Consider the following 18,804-nt stretch of genomic DNA (forward strand, 5'->3'; position numbering starts at 1 on the left):
ATAACTTACCTTATTGGAATTTTCAGAACTGAATCTTTTGCCATAATCTGGAGTACTAAAGATCTGATAAAGTTCAAAGCGACTCAGCATTATCATGAGGAAATGGTTTGGATCCATCATGGATGCACCTGTCTAAAGAAAATTTAAATGTGTTTATTACACTGACAAGGTGAAAACAAGACCTCTACTGTGCTCTTTAAAATTAGATTACTATGCTTGTTTTGGATACATGGGATAAACTCCATGGTTTGCCACTTTAAAGCATGAAATTCATCTCAATTTATAAACAAAGATCTTCTTTCGGTTTTGCCTAGGAAGCTGCAAGGCACTTTACACAATAGCCCTTTCAATTTGTTGTTAATGTGACATCTATTTTAAGAACAAGTATAAAGCTGAAAATTTGCTTTTCAAAGTTGTGTATTTTTTAAAGTTGGTTCTCTTTAAAACTTATTCATGTATGACTTTTTCATAGCCCAAACATGGCAGCTACCCAGGAAATATAATAGGAGATTTCCTGAAGTGTGCATGCAGATTTGTTTTAGATGTGGATGTGTGCAAGAGGGTTTGTCATAGAAAAATATACCCCTCTTGCATAAGTATCATAGAAAAAAAATACTCCTCTTGCATACAGGGGTGTGTGTGTATGTGAAGCGGGGAGTTTTACTGCATCATCAGGCCTCACTTAAAAGACCTTAGGTTTACCATTGAACTAGTCAACGAAATATGCACATAGACACAGAACACCACAGAGTATGAGAAATTTCAGATTCCTATACGTAACAGATTTTACAATTATGATAATTAATATGGGAAAATATGAGAACGTCTAAAAAAATTGCCTTTAATCACACTGGTGACATCCCAGGGTGCAAAGGTCCCTTTATACACGAGCTAATAGAAAACAATATAAGTGTATAAATATACATAAATGGCCTTAAACAATGTTACCTGAAGCATTACTATGTCTTTGTCGAACATCTCTCTTCTGCATTTCACATTATGATAGTAGTATATCTGGTGGAGGCGGAAAGAAATGTTCGTAATTTATAAAAAGGTAATTGAAGATATGAAATAAGATGCAGAGCCGGTATCAAATCAGAAAGCAATTATAGCAATCGGAAGACTTGATAATCAAGTATGACAAGACTAGAAGAATAACTGAAAAAATGCAGAAGTACTGTTGCCAGGCTGGCCCATAATAATGAAGGCACAGTGTTGTTTTACCAGTGCATTATTAATACATTAATCTAAATTGGCAAGGATGTACAAGATTTTTAACTTCAGGACTACTGTAAGAATTCCTCATTGCCAACTCATTTATCAGTAGCTTGTGGACTTAAGAGTAACTCCCTAGCAGCATATTTCGTATTTTCATTTAGCTTCCAACACACCTTTTTTAAAAACTAAAAATCCTCTAAAATATATGGTTTTATTGTATTTCTTTAAAAGGTTTATATGCTGCCCTTCAGTGGACCTTCCATAGTGGCTTCCAAAAATATATAACTTCGCCTCTCTTGTTCACTGACATACAGGCTGCAACAAGAAGCATTCCAACTTCAACAAGGCTTACTTCGTGGCAAACATGTTTAGGAACCACAGAAGAACAGCACAGCACAACTTTGCAGCTAGCTGCTATCTTGGACTTTTAACTCTTAAGGGGTAAGTACCTCAAAGTGCCCTATGACTCTCAGTTTCACACAGGAAGGAGGTGAGCAAAATGTTGCACTTAAGACTTACTTGGTTAACAAGCGAGAACCCATTTCTTCTCCACATTCCAGCATGTACTTGGGCACATAGAACTAGACATCGTAGGGGATGTTCTATTAGCATAGGTGGACTAAGTTCACTCTGCATTAATTGAAAATAACACAGAAGAAGCCTTAGACATTAAGTACACTTTGCTAGGCCCTTAAAAGATAATCTGTAAACTGCCCAAAGAGCTTCGGCTATGGGGCGGTATAGAAATGTAATAAATAAATAAATAAATAAATGTATAAATGATTCTATTCCACTTCTTGACAAAAAGAAAAGGAAAAAGGCAAGTGTTCCATACTTTCGTGTTCTCCTTCTAGCATCCTTTGTTCCAAGAAACCTCTGGCCCTTAACCCCAACTATTTTCCTTAAGTATGGTTAAGTATGACATCCCAAGTTTGAAATACCTAAACCTTGGTAAGAAACAGCTAGCCATTAGGACATGAAACCATTTTTCTATTAAAGAATTATAGCTACACCAAGCAAACCAAGTTAAGGAAGTTTCCACATCTCCTTATAGCCTCTCCACTTGCAAACTAGCAGACAGATCTCAATGGTGCTACCCTATCCAGGGCATCACACCATGTTTTCACTATACACTATGGATCTTATCGGGTTTAAGGTAACAAACCATGGTTACCACTATCCATTGCTAAACATAATGCTTCACTGGGCCTTATTCAAGTCATCTGTAGATCTCCCCAGTACACCAACTATCAATTCTGATCTTCAGATAACCCCCAACAACATACTGAATGCTAGTCTAGTCCATTCGGGCAGCTATGGTTTTGAAAGTGAGTATTTCAGCAATGGCCAAAACAAAATTTTCTAAACGTTATATTGTTTGAAAGATGGCTACACTTCCTTACTATTACCATCAACAATGTTTACATCCAAAGCAATACTCCAGAAATACACCCGTAATAGACACACATTAACCTGATTACTACTCACCATTGGTAACTGTTCTGGAAACTTGTATGCCACTTCACTTTTGCTCAGAAGCACATGCAAACCTATGTAAAAGAAAAGGGGGTGCTTTTAAATAAATAAATAAATGCAATATCCTTATTTATGCCACTTATGAACTAGCCAAAAACCTTGAAATAATTAACTAGTGTAGTTCCCAAACCTGAAGTCTAAGGACGCAGTCCTATCGCTATTCCCGTCACCCTCCAAACTTGGAGGCTAACAGAAATCCTATGCAGAACCCAAGCAGCGTAGAGGTGATCTTTACCTCCATGCTCCAGCAAGCCCTTCATTTCTGCTAGATGGGCAATTTCACTCAACTAGCAGCAGCACCTTGGAGAGGGAGGAAAGGAGTCTGCAGTGGCCATAGGAAACAGCGTAATGCAGCCACTCCAGCCTCCTGCCATCACTATCCCCAGGAATGCACCTTTTCCCCAGTCTCTGCACTCCATTTTCTGAGAGCGGAGAGGTAGCCGCCACAATTCTCTCCACACCTGCTACAAGGGGGAGGGGGGGTGGCTTCCTGGCTCCCAGCTCGGAGCCCTGTGTACAAGCTTGGAGTCAGGAAACCAAACAATCCCAAATCTCCCACAGATGGTGCCTACAGGACATAGGATTGCTCCCTAAGTGTGGTAGCAATGTCTTATCACGTTAATAGAAGTAGGACAAAATATTCCTACATGATCAAATCATATTATGTAGACATACATATGCTTTACTAAATCTGTTATTGCAACAGCCTTACAAACCACAAGAGGTATTGCTTTTTTGGACAAAGCAAACTAAAATCAATTAATTCCTATGAATTCTTCACTTGCCCTCAGAGCAAACAGGTATCACCACCAGCATGGATTGGATACAGCCTGGTTTTTAGATTTACTCCGAGCGCTTATCTGAGCATTTGAAAGCTTGTGTTCAACTAAACTTGTGTTCAATTAAGTAGTTTCTGTCAATCTCCCAACCTCTGGGATCATATGCAGCAAGCTAGCCATGTATGCAGCCTGACTAGTCTCAACAAGCCACATTTTTACAGCTTGCCTTAAATATAAACAGAGAGTTTGCCACAGGCCTATTAGGGTGCAACACACAACTAGCTTTTTGTGTATGGTCTAAAGGGTGCGAGTGTGACATCCTGGATTATACCTAAACTATAGTTGATGCAACAATGATCAATCACTGTATAATAAAAGTTAACATATCTTGTTCTTTGCAAAGAAATATGCACCAAATTAAAGGTAATTCATATGCAAAGAAATATGCACCAAATTAAAGGTAATTCTGTGCAGATATTCTTATAGTCCGGCAAAACAAACAATTTAGGAAGCAGCTCCATGCAGTTTACAGGCTCATGCCACAAACTTTGTAGTACCATAAAAAAGTAGGCAGGGGATTAGAGTTCATTTGTGGAGAAAACATGATGACAGCAATCAGAAGACAAATTTCACATGTATTATAGTGAAGAACCTTTGAGCCTTTGTGCCTGCATAGAATGCTTCAGAAATGAACACACAACAAACGATTTAGTTCTTACCTGCAAGTAAACGAGAAACTGGGAGATGAATGCTAACTTTTTCCTGAGAAACACAGTAGCGTATAGTCTCAACTGAGTGCCCACACATGTTGAGATCAATAGGCTGCTCTCCATCAGTAAAACCACTGTGACATTGCATCAATGTAGTCAAAGATTTCTTGTATGCTTCAATTAGCACTTTTTCCTGTAAAGATTGAATGCACTACAGTTAAACAAAATACAGGGCAGTATTTTGTGCTGTGCCACTGCCAATTCCATTGCACTTTGCTGATTCCATTCCACAAGCAGCACCCAACGTTTTCCCAACAGGAGCAATCAGAAATGAGCAGAATCACTCATTTCTGGAACACGGCAGGTCAGCTGAGTTCATATAACGGATATTAGATAGTAAAAGAGCCTTTGATGGTAAAAGAGCCTTTGGGCTGAAGCGTGAGAAAAGAGATGTCCTAAACAAAATAAAATTAAAGAAGCTTCTTCTTAACAATTGCCCTGGTAGTCATAAACGAAGCTGGTGAAAGAAGGATAGATCCATCCTCTACCACCTCACTGCACTTCCATGCAAGCCGCAGAGAAAGGAAAGCCTCTTCCTCCATGACCAGCACAAAAATGTAGTACAGGTCTGGATGGGGGATGAGTAATTGACCCCCTCTACCATCCTATTCAATCCTTTCTACTAGTTTTTACAATTCTTTTTACTCACACTACTAGTCTGTTTTTCATGTTGGCAGCAAAAGAGACTAACAGGCTAGTATTTTTTATTTTTATTTTTTACTGGTTAGTAACTTTTGTGAGCTTACTTAAAAGGCTGAATTAAAGATTTCATCAGCATCTGTGTAATACTGATGCTGACTGGATCTCTTCTTTAAAAATGTGATTGCGCAACACTAATAAGGTTGTTCATCAATATTCACCTAGCTAAACATCCTTAAAAAAACTTCTATGTGATTTAATTATGTGATCTTTGTTTTATACAATCACAAAATAAGATTACTTGACCATGGCCAGTTGTGCAAGCAACACAAACATTTATTTCAGAGTACATTATCATTTATTTTTCACACAAGCTACAAAATTATGGATTTAATAGGTTGTATCGGATTGTGCTTCTCTGCTGAAAGAACCTTGTTTGATCCAGCAGAGACTTCTGTGAGTGGAAAGGGGTGTGTGTGATTTTAAAAAACTTCCCCCTTTTATTCTGTAGGGCCCCCCACTACCTTCTACACTGTTCTAGAGGGTCCCCCAAACCCTGTGGAGCAGATTGTAAGGGCAGAAGGCTGCAGAATGAAGGGCGAATTCACAAAAATTCCCTTTGTATTCACTGAGGCCCTTGACAGGATGAAACATTCCCCATCGGCAAAAATGACACAATGACCTGGTTCGCACAGAACATCAATTTATGGGTTCTTTAACCCATGAATTAATGGGGCCACAAACAAGGGAGCAAGTGAGCTACCTCAGCACACTCATCGCTTCCATTTTCAATTAGTTTAATCTACGACCCAGAAACTGAGTTGTTTGATGTGACATCCAAACCCAGCACTCGAACCCTAAACAACCCACAATTTAACTCAACAACATACCAAACCAGTGTCAGGTTTGGACATCACATCAAACAACCCAGGAATGGGGCATTCCTGGGTTGGTGATTAAATCTGATTCAAAATGGGACTGGCAAGCACATGGGAGTCAACCTGCTCATTCCCTTGACAACCTATAATTTAAACACTTACATGTGAACCAGGCCTAACTGTATCCTTTTACAGGTGGTCAAGCAACGAAGACAACAGATAATTCCTCATATGTAATGTTATGTCTTTTCCTTCTACCTTCAAAAGATTCTGCACTGGTCCAAACCTCAGATCTGTTTTCATTACCCAAGCCTACAAATTAGTCCACTGCAATGTTCCTTGCTTGAAAAATATGCACATTTGAGATCCCAGTTTTAAACAGATCCGTTGTATTGATTTATGTGTCATATGCAAAAAAAACTTAAGAAAAAAAATCCTATTCTATTGATTAAAATGTACTGAATATACTTGAACAAGATAAAACTTACATCTAAAGCACACCAGTCTTGCATCATTGAGATGACATGTGTAAGTTTCATCTGCAATGTGAATGCTGCTTCCCATTCTGGTTCCATTTCAATATGCTGCCCTACTTGACGGGTTATTGGATCCATACCCTTGAGACACAAATGAAGTCATATAGTTTAGAGGGGAAGCATGAAAACAATAGAGAAGCGTCAGTGCTGAGACCCAGAACATTCTGCCTAGTGATGACCTACAGCTGGGATGGGTAACCTGGCACCCACAAGCCCCTCATTCGAATTTCATGTGGGGTGGCAGAGAGAGGGGGGAAATGGAAGGAGAGAGACAGATGCAGATGGATGGGATGGGAAAGAAGGGGAGCTCTAGGCAATCATGCCATGCTGCAAGCTCTACCCACAATCAATCTGGCTCCGCCCAGCAGAATTCTTAGGAAAAAGATTTCCCACCCTGGCCTACAGAGAGGACTGTAACAAGAATTGGCTCTAGTGAAATTTGGACAATTATAACCACCAATATCCTGACTCTTCAGTGAAATCTACCAATAAAATTTTGCAATTTATGGGAAATTAACTGTAATAGGAAGAGTAACTGATATGATCTCACTTGTCTTTTTACCATAAACAAAGTACCTTAAAAATTACCTACCTGCATACACTTCAGCAACTCCAAGAAGACATCAAAGCCATCTAGAAATTTTTGCCTCAGATCATCTGACCAGTCAACTGGCTTGCTTATCAACACATACCTAAATGCAGCAGAAATAAGTTTGCAAGCTGATTTTCATGTACCTCTGCAGAAATATTTTATTTGATCAGTTTTAAACACACTTACTTTAAATCCAGAATCAGGCTTTGGACTCGTCGGAATTTGAAAGCCTGTAATGCTGTGTACCGTTCAAATTGAAACCTCCCCTGTAAATCTCGATGCCGTAAATGGTCCATGAATGTTGAGATGATAGTAGTCAAGAGGTTCTCTTCTATTATTAACATTCGAGCCTATGTCAAAATACATTTAGAAGTTTGTTTCAATGAATGTCTGCTACTGAAGAAATAAGGGACACCAGCAACAGAGGAACATCCAAGAGAATGACTTGTAGGTGCCTAATACAGTGTCATTTTGACAGCAAAAGTGGTCTAGGCACAATAGCTTCAGCTATTGGGCGGTATAGAAATGCAATAAAATAAATAAATAAATAAATACAACCAGTTCTTGAACCAGATACCACATAGGAATTATGCATACGCTACCTCCAAATCCCTTGAAGGACTGGATAAAATGTTACGAATCCATATCTATGTATTTAACTTTTCATGACTGACAGGGCTAAGTGTATTGCTCATATGTATTCAGAAGACACCAAAGCACTTCTGCTGAATCTTTATTTAACTTAAAATAAGTAATAAAATATGGCATGCATTTATTCAATCTAAAACACCTGAATCAGTTAACTTCCATAATTCAGCTCTTTTTCATTAAAAGAGTATATTTTATTCATGCTTTTTTCAGCAGCTTGGTATCTTCATAGCTGCATCTATAATTATACTTTATTCCTCCAGCACTTTAACCCTGATCCAATTTTATAAGCACAGCACTGGAGTCCTACTTTTTTAGCTTGGAAAAAAGGAGGCTAAGGGACGACCTGATAGAGGTGTACAAAATTATGCATGGTGTAGAGAATGTGGATAGAGAGACATTTTTCTCCCTCTCCCATAATACTAGAACCTGGGGTTATTCCATGAAGCTGATTGGTGGGAGATTCAGGACAGATAAAAGGAAAGTACTTCTTCACATAGTGCATAGTTAAACTATGGAATTCACTACCACAAGATGTGGGAATGGCCACCACATCTTGGATGGCTTTAAAAGGGTATTCATTTAATTTCATTTATTAAATTTATATACTGCCCCACAGCCGAAGCTCTCTGGGCGGTTTACAAAAGTATTGGATAAATTCCTGGACAAGAAGGCTATCAATGGCTACTAGTTATGATGGCTATGTGCAATCTCCAGTATCAGAGGCAGTAAGACCGGTTGCTGGAAAATATGGGTAGGAATGTGCAGTTGTACCCATGTCCTGCTTGTGGGCTGCTGGTTGGCAGCTGGTTGGCCACGGTGTGAACAGAATGCTGGACGAGATGGACCTTTAGTCTGATCCAGCAGGGCTCTTCCTATGTTCTTATATAGAGCTTTGTACAACCAAGGCTGCCTTGTTCAGTTCAAGCTCCTCGTATGTGCACCAAAGCAAAGTGAATAGAGGTGCATAATTGCAATACAAAAAGTACATTACCGTATGTCTCAAGAGCTACTGCCCTAACGAAGACTTATTTGCCAGCTGCCTCAAGGCCGTGTAGCAGAAACATGAACAACATCCATTAAGACTTAGCTCCTGGTGAGAAGTATTACACATTTCATGAACAGTCATTAATTACATTAATATGTTCGACTGCTTGGTTGCAGCCATGTGTTGCCTGGAAATTATGCCAATGGAACACATTTTTATAAATTAAAAGGAATGTAACTCATTAATATTATGGCTTGTCCACCTCTGTTTAGAGTGCAGAGCCCCTGGAGACAGAACTTTACCCATGGAACAGCTATACCCCGATGAAGACATTGTTCTAGCCACTGACACAGACATTATTCTAGCCACCTAATAATACAGCAGAGGTCATGCTTACCCTCCCTCTGTTGTTTTGCACTATTGCCTATTTTAAATTGTAAATCACCTTGGGAGCAGGGATCTGTCTATTTTTACCCATAAAATTCTGTAAGACTCTACAAACCCTGATGACTCTATATAAAACAAGGGGCAAAGCCTGCATACTGAGAATGGAGGGGGATTAGTGCCTGCAGCAGGGTGTTCAACCAAGTTTGGAATCTGCTCCATTTCTCTCAGATTTATAAAGGAGGCTCCTTGACAGAGGCACAAACTGATGGGCAAGAGCTGAGCATGTGGCTTGAGGCCTGTGGCATTCTACACAGAACAGGCTCTATCGTGCCATCTTGGGGAAGGTGTGTGTATGTGCAGGCTCATCTTTGGAGAGGATGGGAAACAGCTAAGACCACCATTATCATCATCATCACATTCAGCAATGCATCTGGAGACATACAAATGATATCCAGGACCCTCTTATCCCACAAGCTGAGTGATTTTGCCTATAGCTAATACTACAATTACTAGAGTATTTTCTTCCTACTATTTATCAAGCTTCAGGAAGCTTGCTTTTAAGTTTATTTAGCAGGACTGGTTTAAACGAGGGAGACAAGAGCAGGCAGAGTCCATCAGAGCCTGCTTCAGTTGCACTCCCACAGGGCTAACAGTCATCTTGACCCTGTGGGGAAGAAGAAGGAGCTGTTGGTCTGCCCCTCCTTGGGGAGATGAGAGGGGGGGGGAGCAGGGCCTGAACAGCCTCCTTGATTTCTTTTTCTTTTCTCCCTCTTCCCTCCCCATCCCCTTTTCCTTGTGTTTCATGTCTTTTTTAGAATGTAAGCCTGAGGGCAGGGACTGTCTTCTTTACTGATCAATTGCAAGCTGCTCCAGGAGCCTTTTCGGCTGAGGTGTGGGGTAAAAATACTCTAAATAAATAAATTCCCCTTCCTATGGTATTCCCTGCCTTTGGAGGTTAAGCAGGCATCAAAGCTGTATTGCTTCCAACGCCCCCTGAAAACACGGTTGTTTCAGGAAGCTTTCCAAGAATGACCAGCCATCCTTTTTCCAGTACTGGGGTTTTAGTAGAACTTTGTTCTTTTAAAAATTGTATTTTTAATATGGTGGTTTTTTTATTCTTTTATTCTATTTGTTGTTTACCACTCCGAAATCTTTTGGATGGGGAGCGATATATAAATATTGTAAAAAAAAAAAATACCTCAGGATGAGAGGGACTGGATCTTAAAGTTATGCCCCCTGAATCCAGATATTATCATGTCCGTATAGTGAGTAACCACAGATTGTTATTCACACAATATTTTAAGGTTGTTTTTTTAAGTTCATTATTAATTTGGTTTTGACTAGATTGCAATGCTAAATGTTAAACTAAACTCCCTATTTTCTTCCTGCTAGCTCAGGTGATAGAAGAGGATGCAGAAGAGGATGTGCTAGAAGAGGATGCAGAATGAGCGGGGGACCTGCAAGTCATAATTTACATCCAGATGTGGGAACAGGGTGAGTTTATGCTTATCTTCCCTGGAGCATGTGGACACCTCCGCTCCCTGTTTATGATTTGGATATTAAAAAACCCAACCATAATAAATTATCTGAGTGGGAATCGGAGCAATTAGAGGTTTCATTCAACATTTAAATACTTACAAGTGAAGGCACTGTGAATATCTGTACTGAGAGGTCAGCAATTGAGTACTCTCTGTCGTGGTCATCTTTCACATAATCATTCTGCAATCGCTCATAATTCTATTAAAAAGGAGGCAAAAAAGGCAAAGGGTGCCAACTATCAGTTTAAAAAAGACAGCACTACTCACCAGAGTAGGTACAGTGAAGAGCTGAACAGAGAGAGCAGTCACCGACACTGGCCGCTCGTGATCATCCTCCATAAAATCTCTCTGCAACTGCCGGTAATTCTAAACAACAAGGGGAAATTCACCTCTAATCCGCGCTGACCGGATATTTTGTCTAAATTTAATGTTTATGATGGGAAACGGCATTGGTGTAGAAACTGGGGCAAAGCAAACTTGTGTCAAGAAAGAGGAAGATAATCTGAAGAACCACAAGTATCAGTTGTTATAAGAAATACTGCAATATTTAGTTTAGCCAATATTTAAATGACATCTTTGGGAAGCAGTGAAAGTAAAAACTATTTTACTTTTCAGATTACATGGAGCTGTATCCTATGCTCCCACTGCACTCCCACTCATTCCATTAGGCCAGCCGGATTCACACTAGCACAACGGGGAGTTCGTAAAGGAGCCCCAGACTGGAGCAGAAACACTCATTTCCAGATTGCGACATGTCAACGGAACTCCCTTCTGCAAGCTCTGTTGACCTGCCCAATTCTGGAAAGAAATATTTCTGCTCATTTCTGGTTCCTTTATGAAGTGCAAACTCCCCACTGCACAAGTGGTGGAACCCACTGGTGCACAGGCAGTATAGGATCTTGTTCTGGACTACTTAAGAGTTACTAGGAAAAACAGACACTAGGTCTCAGCCCCACTAAATAATATTGGTTTGGAATGGAATTTAATGAGGTGGTTAAGTAACTTAACTGTTGATATACAGTACAATATAAAAGGACAATGTTTTCATTTGGATTGCCACATATATATCCAATAAATATGGTTACCATATGCCATCCAAGTCACTTAGGAATATAAATTCCCACATTTAGGTTCAATCTAAAGCTCCGTTATAATCCAATGTACACAAAGTGGTCCAGTGGAAGAGGCTTCCACAAAGGCTGTGTTTGCTTGTAGCAGCGGTGTTTGTTGGAGAATTGTGGGTTAATTTAATCCATGAACTGCGGGGATGTATGAAGCATGTGAACTTCTGGTTTCCAGCAACAATCTATGAATGCTGCTTTCGTAGGTTGCTAGCGTGATGTCTGAACCTAAGCACTTTGGGTTGTTATGAATGCAGGATTGTAGGTTATTGCTGGAAATCATGACCGGCTTGTGCACAGTGTGCATCCCCACAATTCATTCACCCATGATTTGCCACCGTTACTTGCGAATGCCACCATTACATACAGCCCCACTGACTTTAATGATGGGGCCAGCTCTGAACATGCAGATCTGGCCCTAACTTCAAGCGAGCAGGGATTCCTTGAACGTACGGGAGTGCCATGTGTGACCCAGAGGTCCTCCAAGCATTAAGAAGTCCCTCCAACAGGTTGTCACTATTTAGTATCATAACTTGTGCATTCTATTTGAATTGGCATTTTAAAGTACTTTTCATTAGATGTTACTCACTCTTGCAAATCGGATAGCAAAAAGTTTCTTGTACTTCAAATCCATAAGTAGGCTGCTCATGAATAGCTGATGATACACACTTCTAGCTCCTGGTTGTTGTTTTTTAAAAAAGAAACACATTAATGTGGGCTACAATACAACAGCAATCTATCACAGAAACACAAGTAGCTTTAGACTAAAGCATACATCAAGCTCAGAGGAGAAAGGTGCTGTGACATCAGTAGTAATAGAAGTGGTGTCAATAAAGTCCCTTGAAGCTCTTACCCAGTGTTGGGTGCCATCATGAAGGTTTCGGAGCATACAACTGTTCCAAAACCTTGTCTGCATTGGTTACAATTCAAAGTACTGAGAAACTAGTTCTGTGAGATGACAGCACAATCCCATGCGTGCTTACTCAGACATAGGATCATAGAATGGATGGATACTGTTGTTTTTATTATTATTATTATTTATTTATTTATATAGCACCATCAATGTACATTTATACTGTTGTTTTTGATGGTTTTTAAATTTTGTATACTTTTAATGTTTACCATTTTTAACTGTTGTAAACCGCCCAGAGAGCTTCGGCTGTGGGGTGGTATATAAATGTAATAAATAAATAAATAAATAGAATAGAATAGTAGAGTTGGAAGGGGCCTATAAGGCCACTGAGTCCAACCCCCTATTCAATGCAGGCATCCACCTTAAACCATCCGTGACAGATTCCTGTCCAGCTGCCTCTTCAATGCCTCTAGTGTGGGAGAGCCCATGACTTTCCTAGGTAACTGGTTCCATTGTCGTGCTGCTCTAACAGTCAGAAAGTTTTGCCTGATGTCCAGCCGGAATCTGGCTTCCTGCAACTTGAGCCCATTATTCCGTTTCCTGCACTCTGGGATGATTGAGAAGAGATCTTGGCCCTCCTCTGTGTGACAACCTTTTAAGTATTTGAAGAGTGCTATCAGGTCTCCCCTCAGTCTTTTCCATGCTAAACATGCCCAGTTCTTACAGTGTCTCCTCATAGGGGTTTGTTTCCAGACCCCTGATCATCCCCGTTGCCCTCCTCTGAACCCCCTCCAGCTTATATCTTACTGTCTTCAATGGGATGTTCTCCCTGGTAAGTTTAGAATCACAGCCTTAGACTTGTTTTTCTAAAAACAGCGGCCCCTCCGTGGCATACGGCCAACTACATCTTACCACGGCCATAAAAGGAGGCATCCAAAAGGCTACAGCAAATGTGGCAGAGCATCCAGCAGCACCCGATGCAAATCACAGCCAAACAGCTCTCTTGGCTCAGCTGCTTGGTTTGGCTGAGAGATGTGCTGTTCACAGTGGGAGGCCACATCACCCGAGGCTTGCTTCTTACGCTCTCCTGAGCAGCACTTCTCTCTTTAGGTTGCCTTCCTGCAAGAACCTTCTACATATAAAGTCTGTGTCTTCCCCCTCTTCCCAGCTGCTTATTACTCTGCAATTTATCCAGGCTGCTCTACTTGTGTGAAGCAGGATTGTGCCCCAAGGAGTTTTCCTTCAAACAAACAAACAAACACCAAATCCACAAGGGACAACTGACCTTTCCAAAGTTTTGAATCAGACAGCATCAGTTTATCCACAAGGGAAGAATTCTCTCCTTCTGGCCCTTCCTGCAAGCCAACTTGACACAATATTCTTCGAAGGCCGTCTAATTAAAAATAAAGAGTAATACAAAGACCAAAAGGAACAAGTTTGTTCTAACAATCAAGTTTTGTGCAAATGAGTAACTCAACTGTACTTATGACATTTAATTAACAGCATGCATATTCTTAAAATAGAAAGTATTTCTCTTAATTTTGTATTGCCTACTTAAATGATTGCTGATCTTGCATAGCAGGCTGACTCCAATACAGTAATAACTTAAAATACTAAGATTCCCTCACGTTCTTAAGAATGTAAAGAAGTATAAGGTCTTTAAGGGAACATTAAGTTTAGAGAATAGACAAGGGAGACCTGAGGCTAAATGTTGTACCATAGAATGCTCCTGTTGAGTTTGCTATCAATATATAGGGTATTGAGTTGACTCTTCAGGGCCAAACTACATCTAATGAAGGTGATCCATGATTTGTTCTCCTGCATCTTTTTTTCCTCACCTAAATGCAGCCCTGGGGACACCCAATTTAGATCAGAGTGACAACAGCATGCAGGATTGGGAAGAAGGAGTCCTAATATCTCCCCGCCACACACACACACACCTATGCATACACAAACTGATCTGATGCATAGCACACTCTCCCTCTCACCCAAGCTGCTATTAGGCGCAGAAGAGGGAAACATAAAGACTTCTATCACTTCAGTGCTTCAAGAGCTCCACTGGGTGCCGGTGGCTGTTGGGGTGCGCTACAAGGATGATGTATAGAGCCCTGCACTGCTTGGGCCCTGGCTACTGGAATCACATCTTTCCTGTGTCCCAACATTGGCAGACTCGCTCTTGGGAGCAGGATCCCCTGATGGTCCCCCGCTACAATACGGAATGTGTGAGGGCCAGGGCTTTTTCAGTGGTTGGCTCCCGGTTATGGAACAATTTGCCACCAGAGATTAGACAGGCTCCCACTGTCAATGGTTTCAAACGCCTCTGTAAAACGTTCTTATTTTCACAAGAGTTTGGGGGAGGGGTGGTTTGAATTTTAATGTGGGTTGAGGGTTTTTAATGGAAATTATGTTATTGTAAAGTGCCACGATGCCAGAAATGTCATAAAAATGTCATAAATAAATGAATAACATTGTGCCTGTCAGCACAGGGAGAAGGCTAACTTGCCCACCCTTGCTACAGCTTCGATACAAATCAGGTTCCCCTGGGGCTGCTTTTAAGGGGGGGAAATGTTGGGAGGTCCAACCATGGACCTTGCCTGCATCAGAAGTAGTTTGGCCTTCATGCCTTGGGTAGAAAAGGACTCACAATAGGCATGAAAAAATGCTTGTGATATATAAACCATGTACACAAGTGTCAAAACTACGACTATTTTAAATATAATTGTGGAAAGAAAAAAGTGTTCTTGTGTGTGTCTCCACAAAAAGGTATTTTTCTAGTTTTTAATCACAGAAGTTTGCCTAAATCACATTTTAAATTCCAGTACCTGAATATCCAATAATATTACCCAGCCAAGTCAGAAGCTTCAAACCAAAGCTCTGATGGGCAACAATAGATGAGTGCATAACTTGAACCTTCAGTGGCTTAGTCTGGCGACTGGTATTTCTCTTAAGAAAAGAAAGAGGAGGAGGAGGAGGAGGAGAGAGAAGTCATTAACAGGTTTTGCGAGATCACAAAACTTTTCATATCAGGTCAGTACAATTAAGAAACTAAATCAATCCAAGGGAAATAGATTTTATGAGTTTTTGCAAGCTTTCCCAATAATCTAGCACTGTTTTTCATGTAGCAATCATAAAATTTCGATTCTCTTTGCAACACAAAGGGTCAGCAGCCTCAAGAACTACTGAGGTAGGCCCAACATTATATGCTGGTTCATTTTTTCTCTAGATTTTAAGCTTAGACAGACACATGATTGCAGCAAAGTGTACTATCCAAAATTATACACTTTTCATGCCAATCTTATGCATCTTTACTCAGCAGCAAGCCTCAATGACTTCAGACTATTGGGCTCTTAAATTATGAATATCCATTACTTCATATTTTAAATATCCAATACATCAGAGTGATCTGTAGAATAGTACCAGAATAGGAAGTGTCTTCCATTTTATTTATCTGTCTCATTTATAGACTACCTTTCAACTAACTGGTTCCCAATTGGTCTTATTTACGTATTCAATGGATTGGATCCAGACTTAATCTTATTTAGGGTAGACCCACTGGAAGTTGGTCATGACTAACTTAAGTCACATTGATTTCAATGGGTCTACTCCCAAAAATTAGCTATTATTATCATTGATACAGTGCCCTTCCAAAAAAAAAAATCCCCATGAGAACTTAAAACTATCAGTAAGATACAACATATCAAAATAGGATATGAACATTAAATTACAAAAATACAGTTTCAGAGGGAGCAAAATCTATTAGACTGAAGGTCTCCCAGCACCAAAAAGCTACTAGTAGGCACCAAATGAATTTCCCTGGGGAGAGCATTCTGTAACAGGGACATCACCATGGAGAAGACTTTTTTCTTGCATTGCCACCCACCTCATTTCAAATGGCAAGGATGCTTAGAGGAGGATCTCAAAAGATCTTAAAGTACAAGCAGGACGATATGGAGGCAGGTGGCCTTTAGGTACCCCCAGTCCCAAGCAGGATAAGGTATTGTTGTTTTTAAAGATAAGCAGCAGCACTTTCAACTGTGCCTGGAAACAGACTGGGAGCCATTACAGCTCTTAAAGCACTCATCATGATCCCAACCCCCAGTTTCCAGTTATCAGCCTAACAGCAGTGTATTGAACAAATTGCATGTTCTGGATAGTCTTCAGAGGCAATCATAAGAAAATAAGAAGATTTATGATGAATCAGACCAAGGGTCCATCTAGTCCATTGATAGATTATACTATACTCAGTGATACACAAATGCCACAACTAAATAAATAAGTAGTCCTGCGTTCGGTTCTCACAGTGCCTGTGGGAAGCCCACAAGACATGAGTGTAACAGCACCTTCCGATGTTCCACTTATGTTCCCTATGAATCGGAAAACAGAGGCATAGTGCTTCCAATACTAGAGGCAATATATACAGTAGCTGACATGACTAGTAGCTACTGATAGCTTTATTCATCCTGAGTTTGTCAAATCCCTTTTTAAAGCCATCCATATTGGTGGCCCTCATTACATGTAGTAGTAATAAATTATATTGTTTAACTATGCACTGTGTGAAGTAGTACTACCTTTTACCACACATACACCATATTGCAGTAATCAAAATCTGGAGATTAATGCAATATAGATCACTACTCAAAATTATTATTACATCATTATTATTATTATTATTATTATTATTATTATTATTATTATTATTATATCATAGAAATCGTTCTATGCTACCACGCAATTAGAAAAACATCCTTAACTTTTCACGCACCATTTTAAAAAGTGCCCACATATACTAGAATGAAAATGCTGGAATAACAATTTATTAAGGGTGTAGCCTTATGAATGTTTAGACAGAAAAAAGTCCTACAACTCCTGGCATTCCCCAGCCAGATTACTGGGAGTTGTAGGTCTTTTTTCTGTCTAAACATTCATACCCTGTCAGTTAAGGGAAATTAAACAATGTCACTTACCACTATCACTGATTTAGCTTGGTCGCAGTACTGAAAGTCTCCAAAGCGAACTGACCTGCGCCCCTGTTAAACAATTACATGGCTATTACCAATTCATTAAAAATATAACTAACACTTTAAACACTACATTTTAAAAGCCCACTGAATAATAAAGAATACTGGCTAGGGAATGTTGAGAGCTGTAGGACTCTTTTCCATCTTAACATGCATAGGATTGTGCCCTAAGACACACACAAAATGCCCATCCTTGAATTACACACTGTGTTCGGACAACGTAATAGTCAATGGTAGGTTAATAGTCAATTCCATGGTGGATTATCAAAGGGGTTCTCCCCATACGACATGATTATAATCAACCATGTTATGGATTAAGGCCAGCATTGAGTTCATTATTAGTTAACGGTGTGTTTGTTTGACACATCCCCTGTCCTCTCTCCTCCCACTCAGTCCTCCTGCTGGTATCCAATTAGCCAATGTGAGTTCAGCTGACTGGCAGCTGCCACTTCGGTCACTCTTGCCAGGGGACTCTGTAGTTGCTGTAAATAACTAACTGTTTGCAATGTAAAAGTCAATAGTGTCCAACACATAACATGATAACCAATGGTTGTTCAAATAATCAGTGTTGGTTATTTGCATTGGTTATTTCGGCTGAATTACCAACCATGGTGTGAAAATATCCTGACAGATGACACAATAACCAACCGTTGACTATTTAATCCACCGTTGACTATTTGACCCACCATTGGTTATTGTGTTGTCCGAACCCAGTCATTGGCTTTTGCTAATAGCACATATTACAGAACTAATTGATTACAGTTAGGTTTGTGTTAATTACATATACTAAATTTAAACTTTACAGATCCAGTTTAGCTAAGCAGTGGAATGTGACATTTACAACAGGTTCTTAAGTTTTGTGTACATTTTAGCTCTTAAGTTGCATATATTATAAATGCAGCAAGGATCAGTTTTAGAAAAGTGGAAACAATGCAATTCTCCAGGAATTTGGAAAGATCCATAATCTCATACGGAAAACATACCCTAGGAAGGGAAACAGAGTCTGTGTTTGCCTCAGGACATGGCTGTTTCCACCTGCCTCGCCACACATGAGCCCAAGCAGCCTGGATGTGTATATGTAGGCTTTTCTACGGTCTTTAGAAAAGTTTCCCATTTTGCCTCTCTAGGAGCTCTATTGCCAAGAGGGGAGTTGCTAATGGAATGGCCAGTCACTCAGGACATCAGACCCCTGTGGAAGGAGGGCCTCCTTCTGCTGCCTGAGGGTAGACTGTCTGAAGTGCCTTGGTGGCTTTTTTCCTTTCCCTTTTTGCTGTCAGTTTGAGGTGTATATTAGGTCTCTTAC

General features: G+C 40.0%; 1 protein-coding gene across 2 annotated transcripts in view; it reads right to left on the reverse strand.

Moving 5' to 3' along the window:
* The window catches only part of UBR2 (ubiquitin protein ligase E3 component n-recognin 2), a 67,808-nt gene that overhangs the window by 34,071 nt on the left and 14,933 nt on the right, over nt 1–18,804 (reverse strand). The window contains exons 7-19 of one of the 2 annotated variants that reach the window (XM_063124004.1): nt 17,448–17,510; nt 15,306–15,426; nt 13,769–13,876; nt 12,220–12,308; nt 10,610–10,708; nt 7,135–7,298; nt 6,949–7,048; nt 6,309–6,437; nt 4,253–4,436; nt 2,707–2,768; nt 1,738–1,848; nt 949–1,014; nt 10–132 (exon numbers count right to left, since the gene is read on the reverse strand). In XM_063124004.1, coding sequence (XP_062980074.1) covers nt 10–132; nt 949–1,014; nt 1,738–1,848; nt 2,707–2,768; nt 4,253–4,436; nt 6,309–6,437; nt 6,949–7,048; nt 7,135–7,298; nt 10,610–10,708; nt 12,220–12,308; nt 13,769–13,876; nt 15,306–15,426; nt 17,448–17,510 — 1,419 coding nt within the window. Of the gene's footprint in view, nt 1–9; nt 133–948; nt 1,015–1,737; nt 1,849–2,706; nt 2,769–4,252; nt 4,437–6,308; nt 6,438–6,948; nt 7,049–7,134; nt 7,299–10,609; nt 10,709–10,776; nt 10,876–12,219; nt 12,309–13,768; nt 13,877–15,305; nt 15,427–17,447; nt 17,511–18,804 lie in introns of both variants that reach the window. The other variant, XM_063124005.1, reaches the window with a different exon arrangement.

This window comes from Elgaria multicarinata, chromosome 4 (genome assembly GCF_023053635.1).
Source record: "Elgaria multicarinata webbii isolate HBS135686 ecotype San Diego chromosome 4, rElgMul1.1.pri, whole genome shotgun sequence".
Classification (NCBI taxonomy): domain Eukaryota; kingdom Metazoa; phylum Chordata; class Lepidosauria; order Squamata; family Anguidae; genus Elgaria; species Elgaria multicarinata.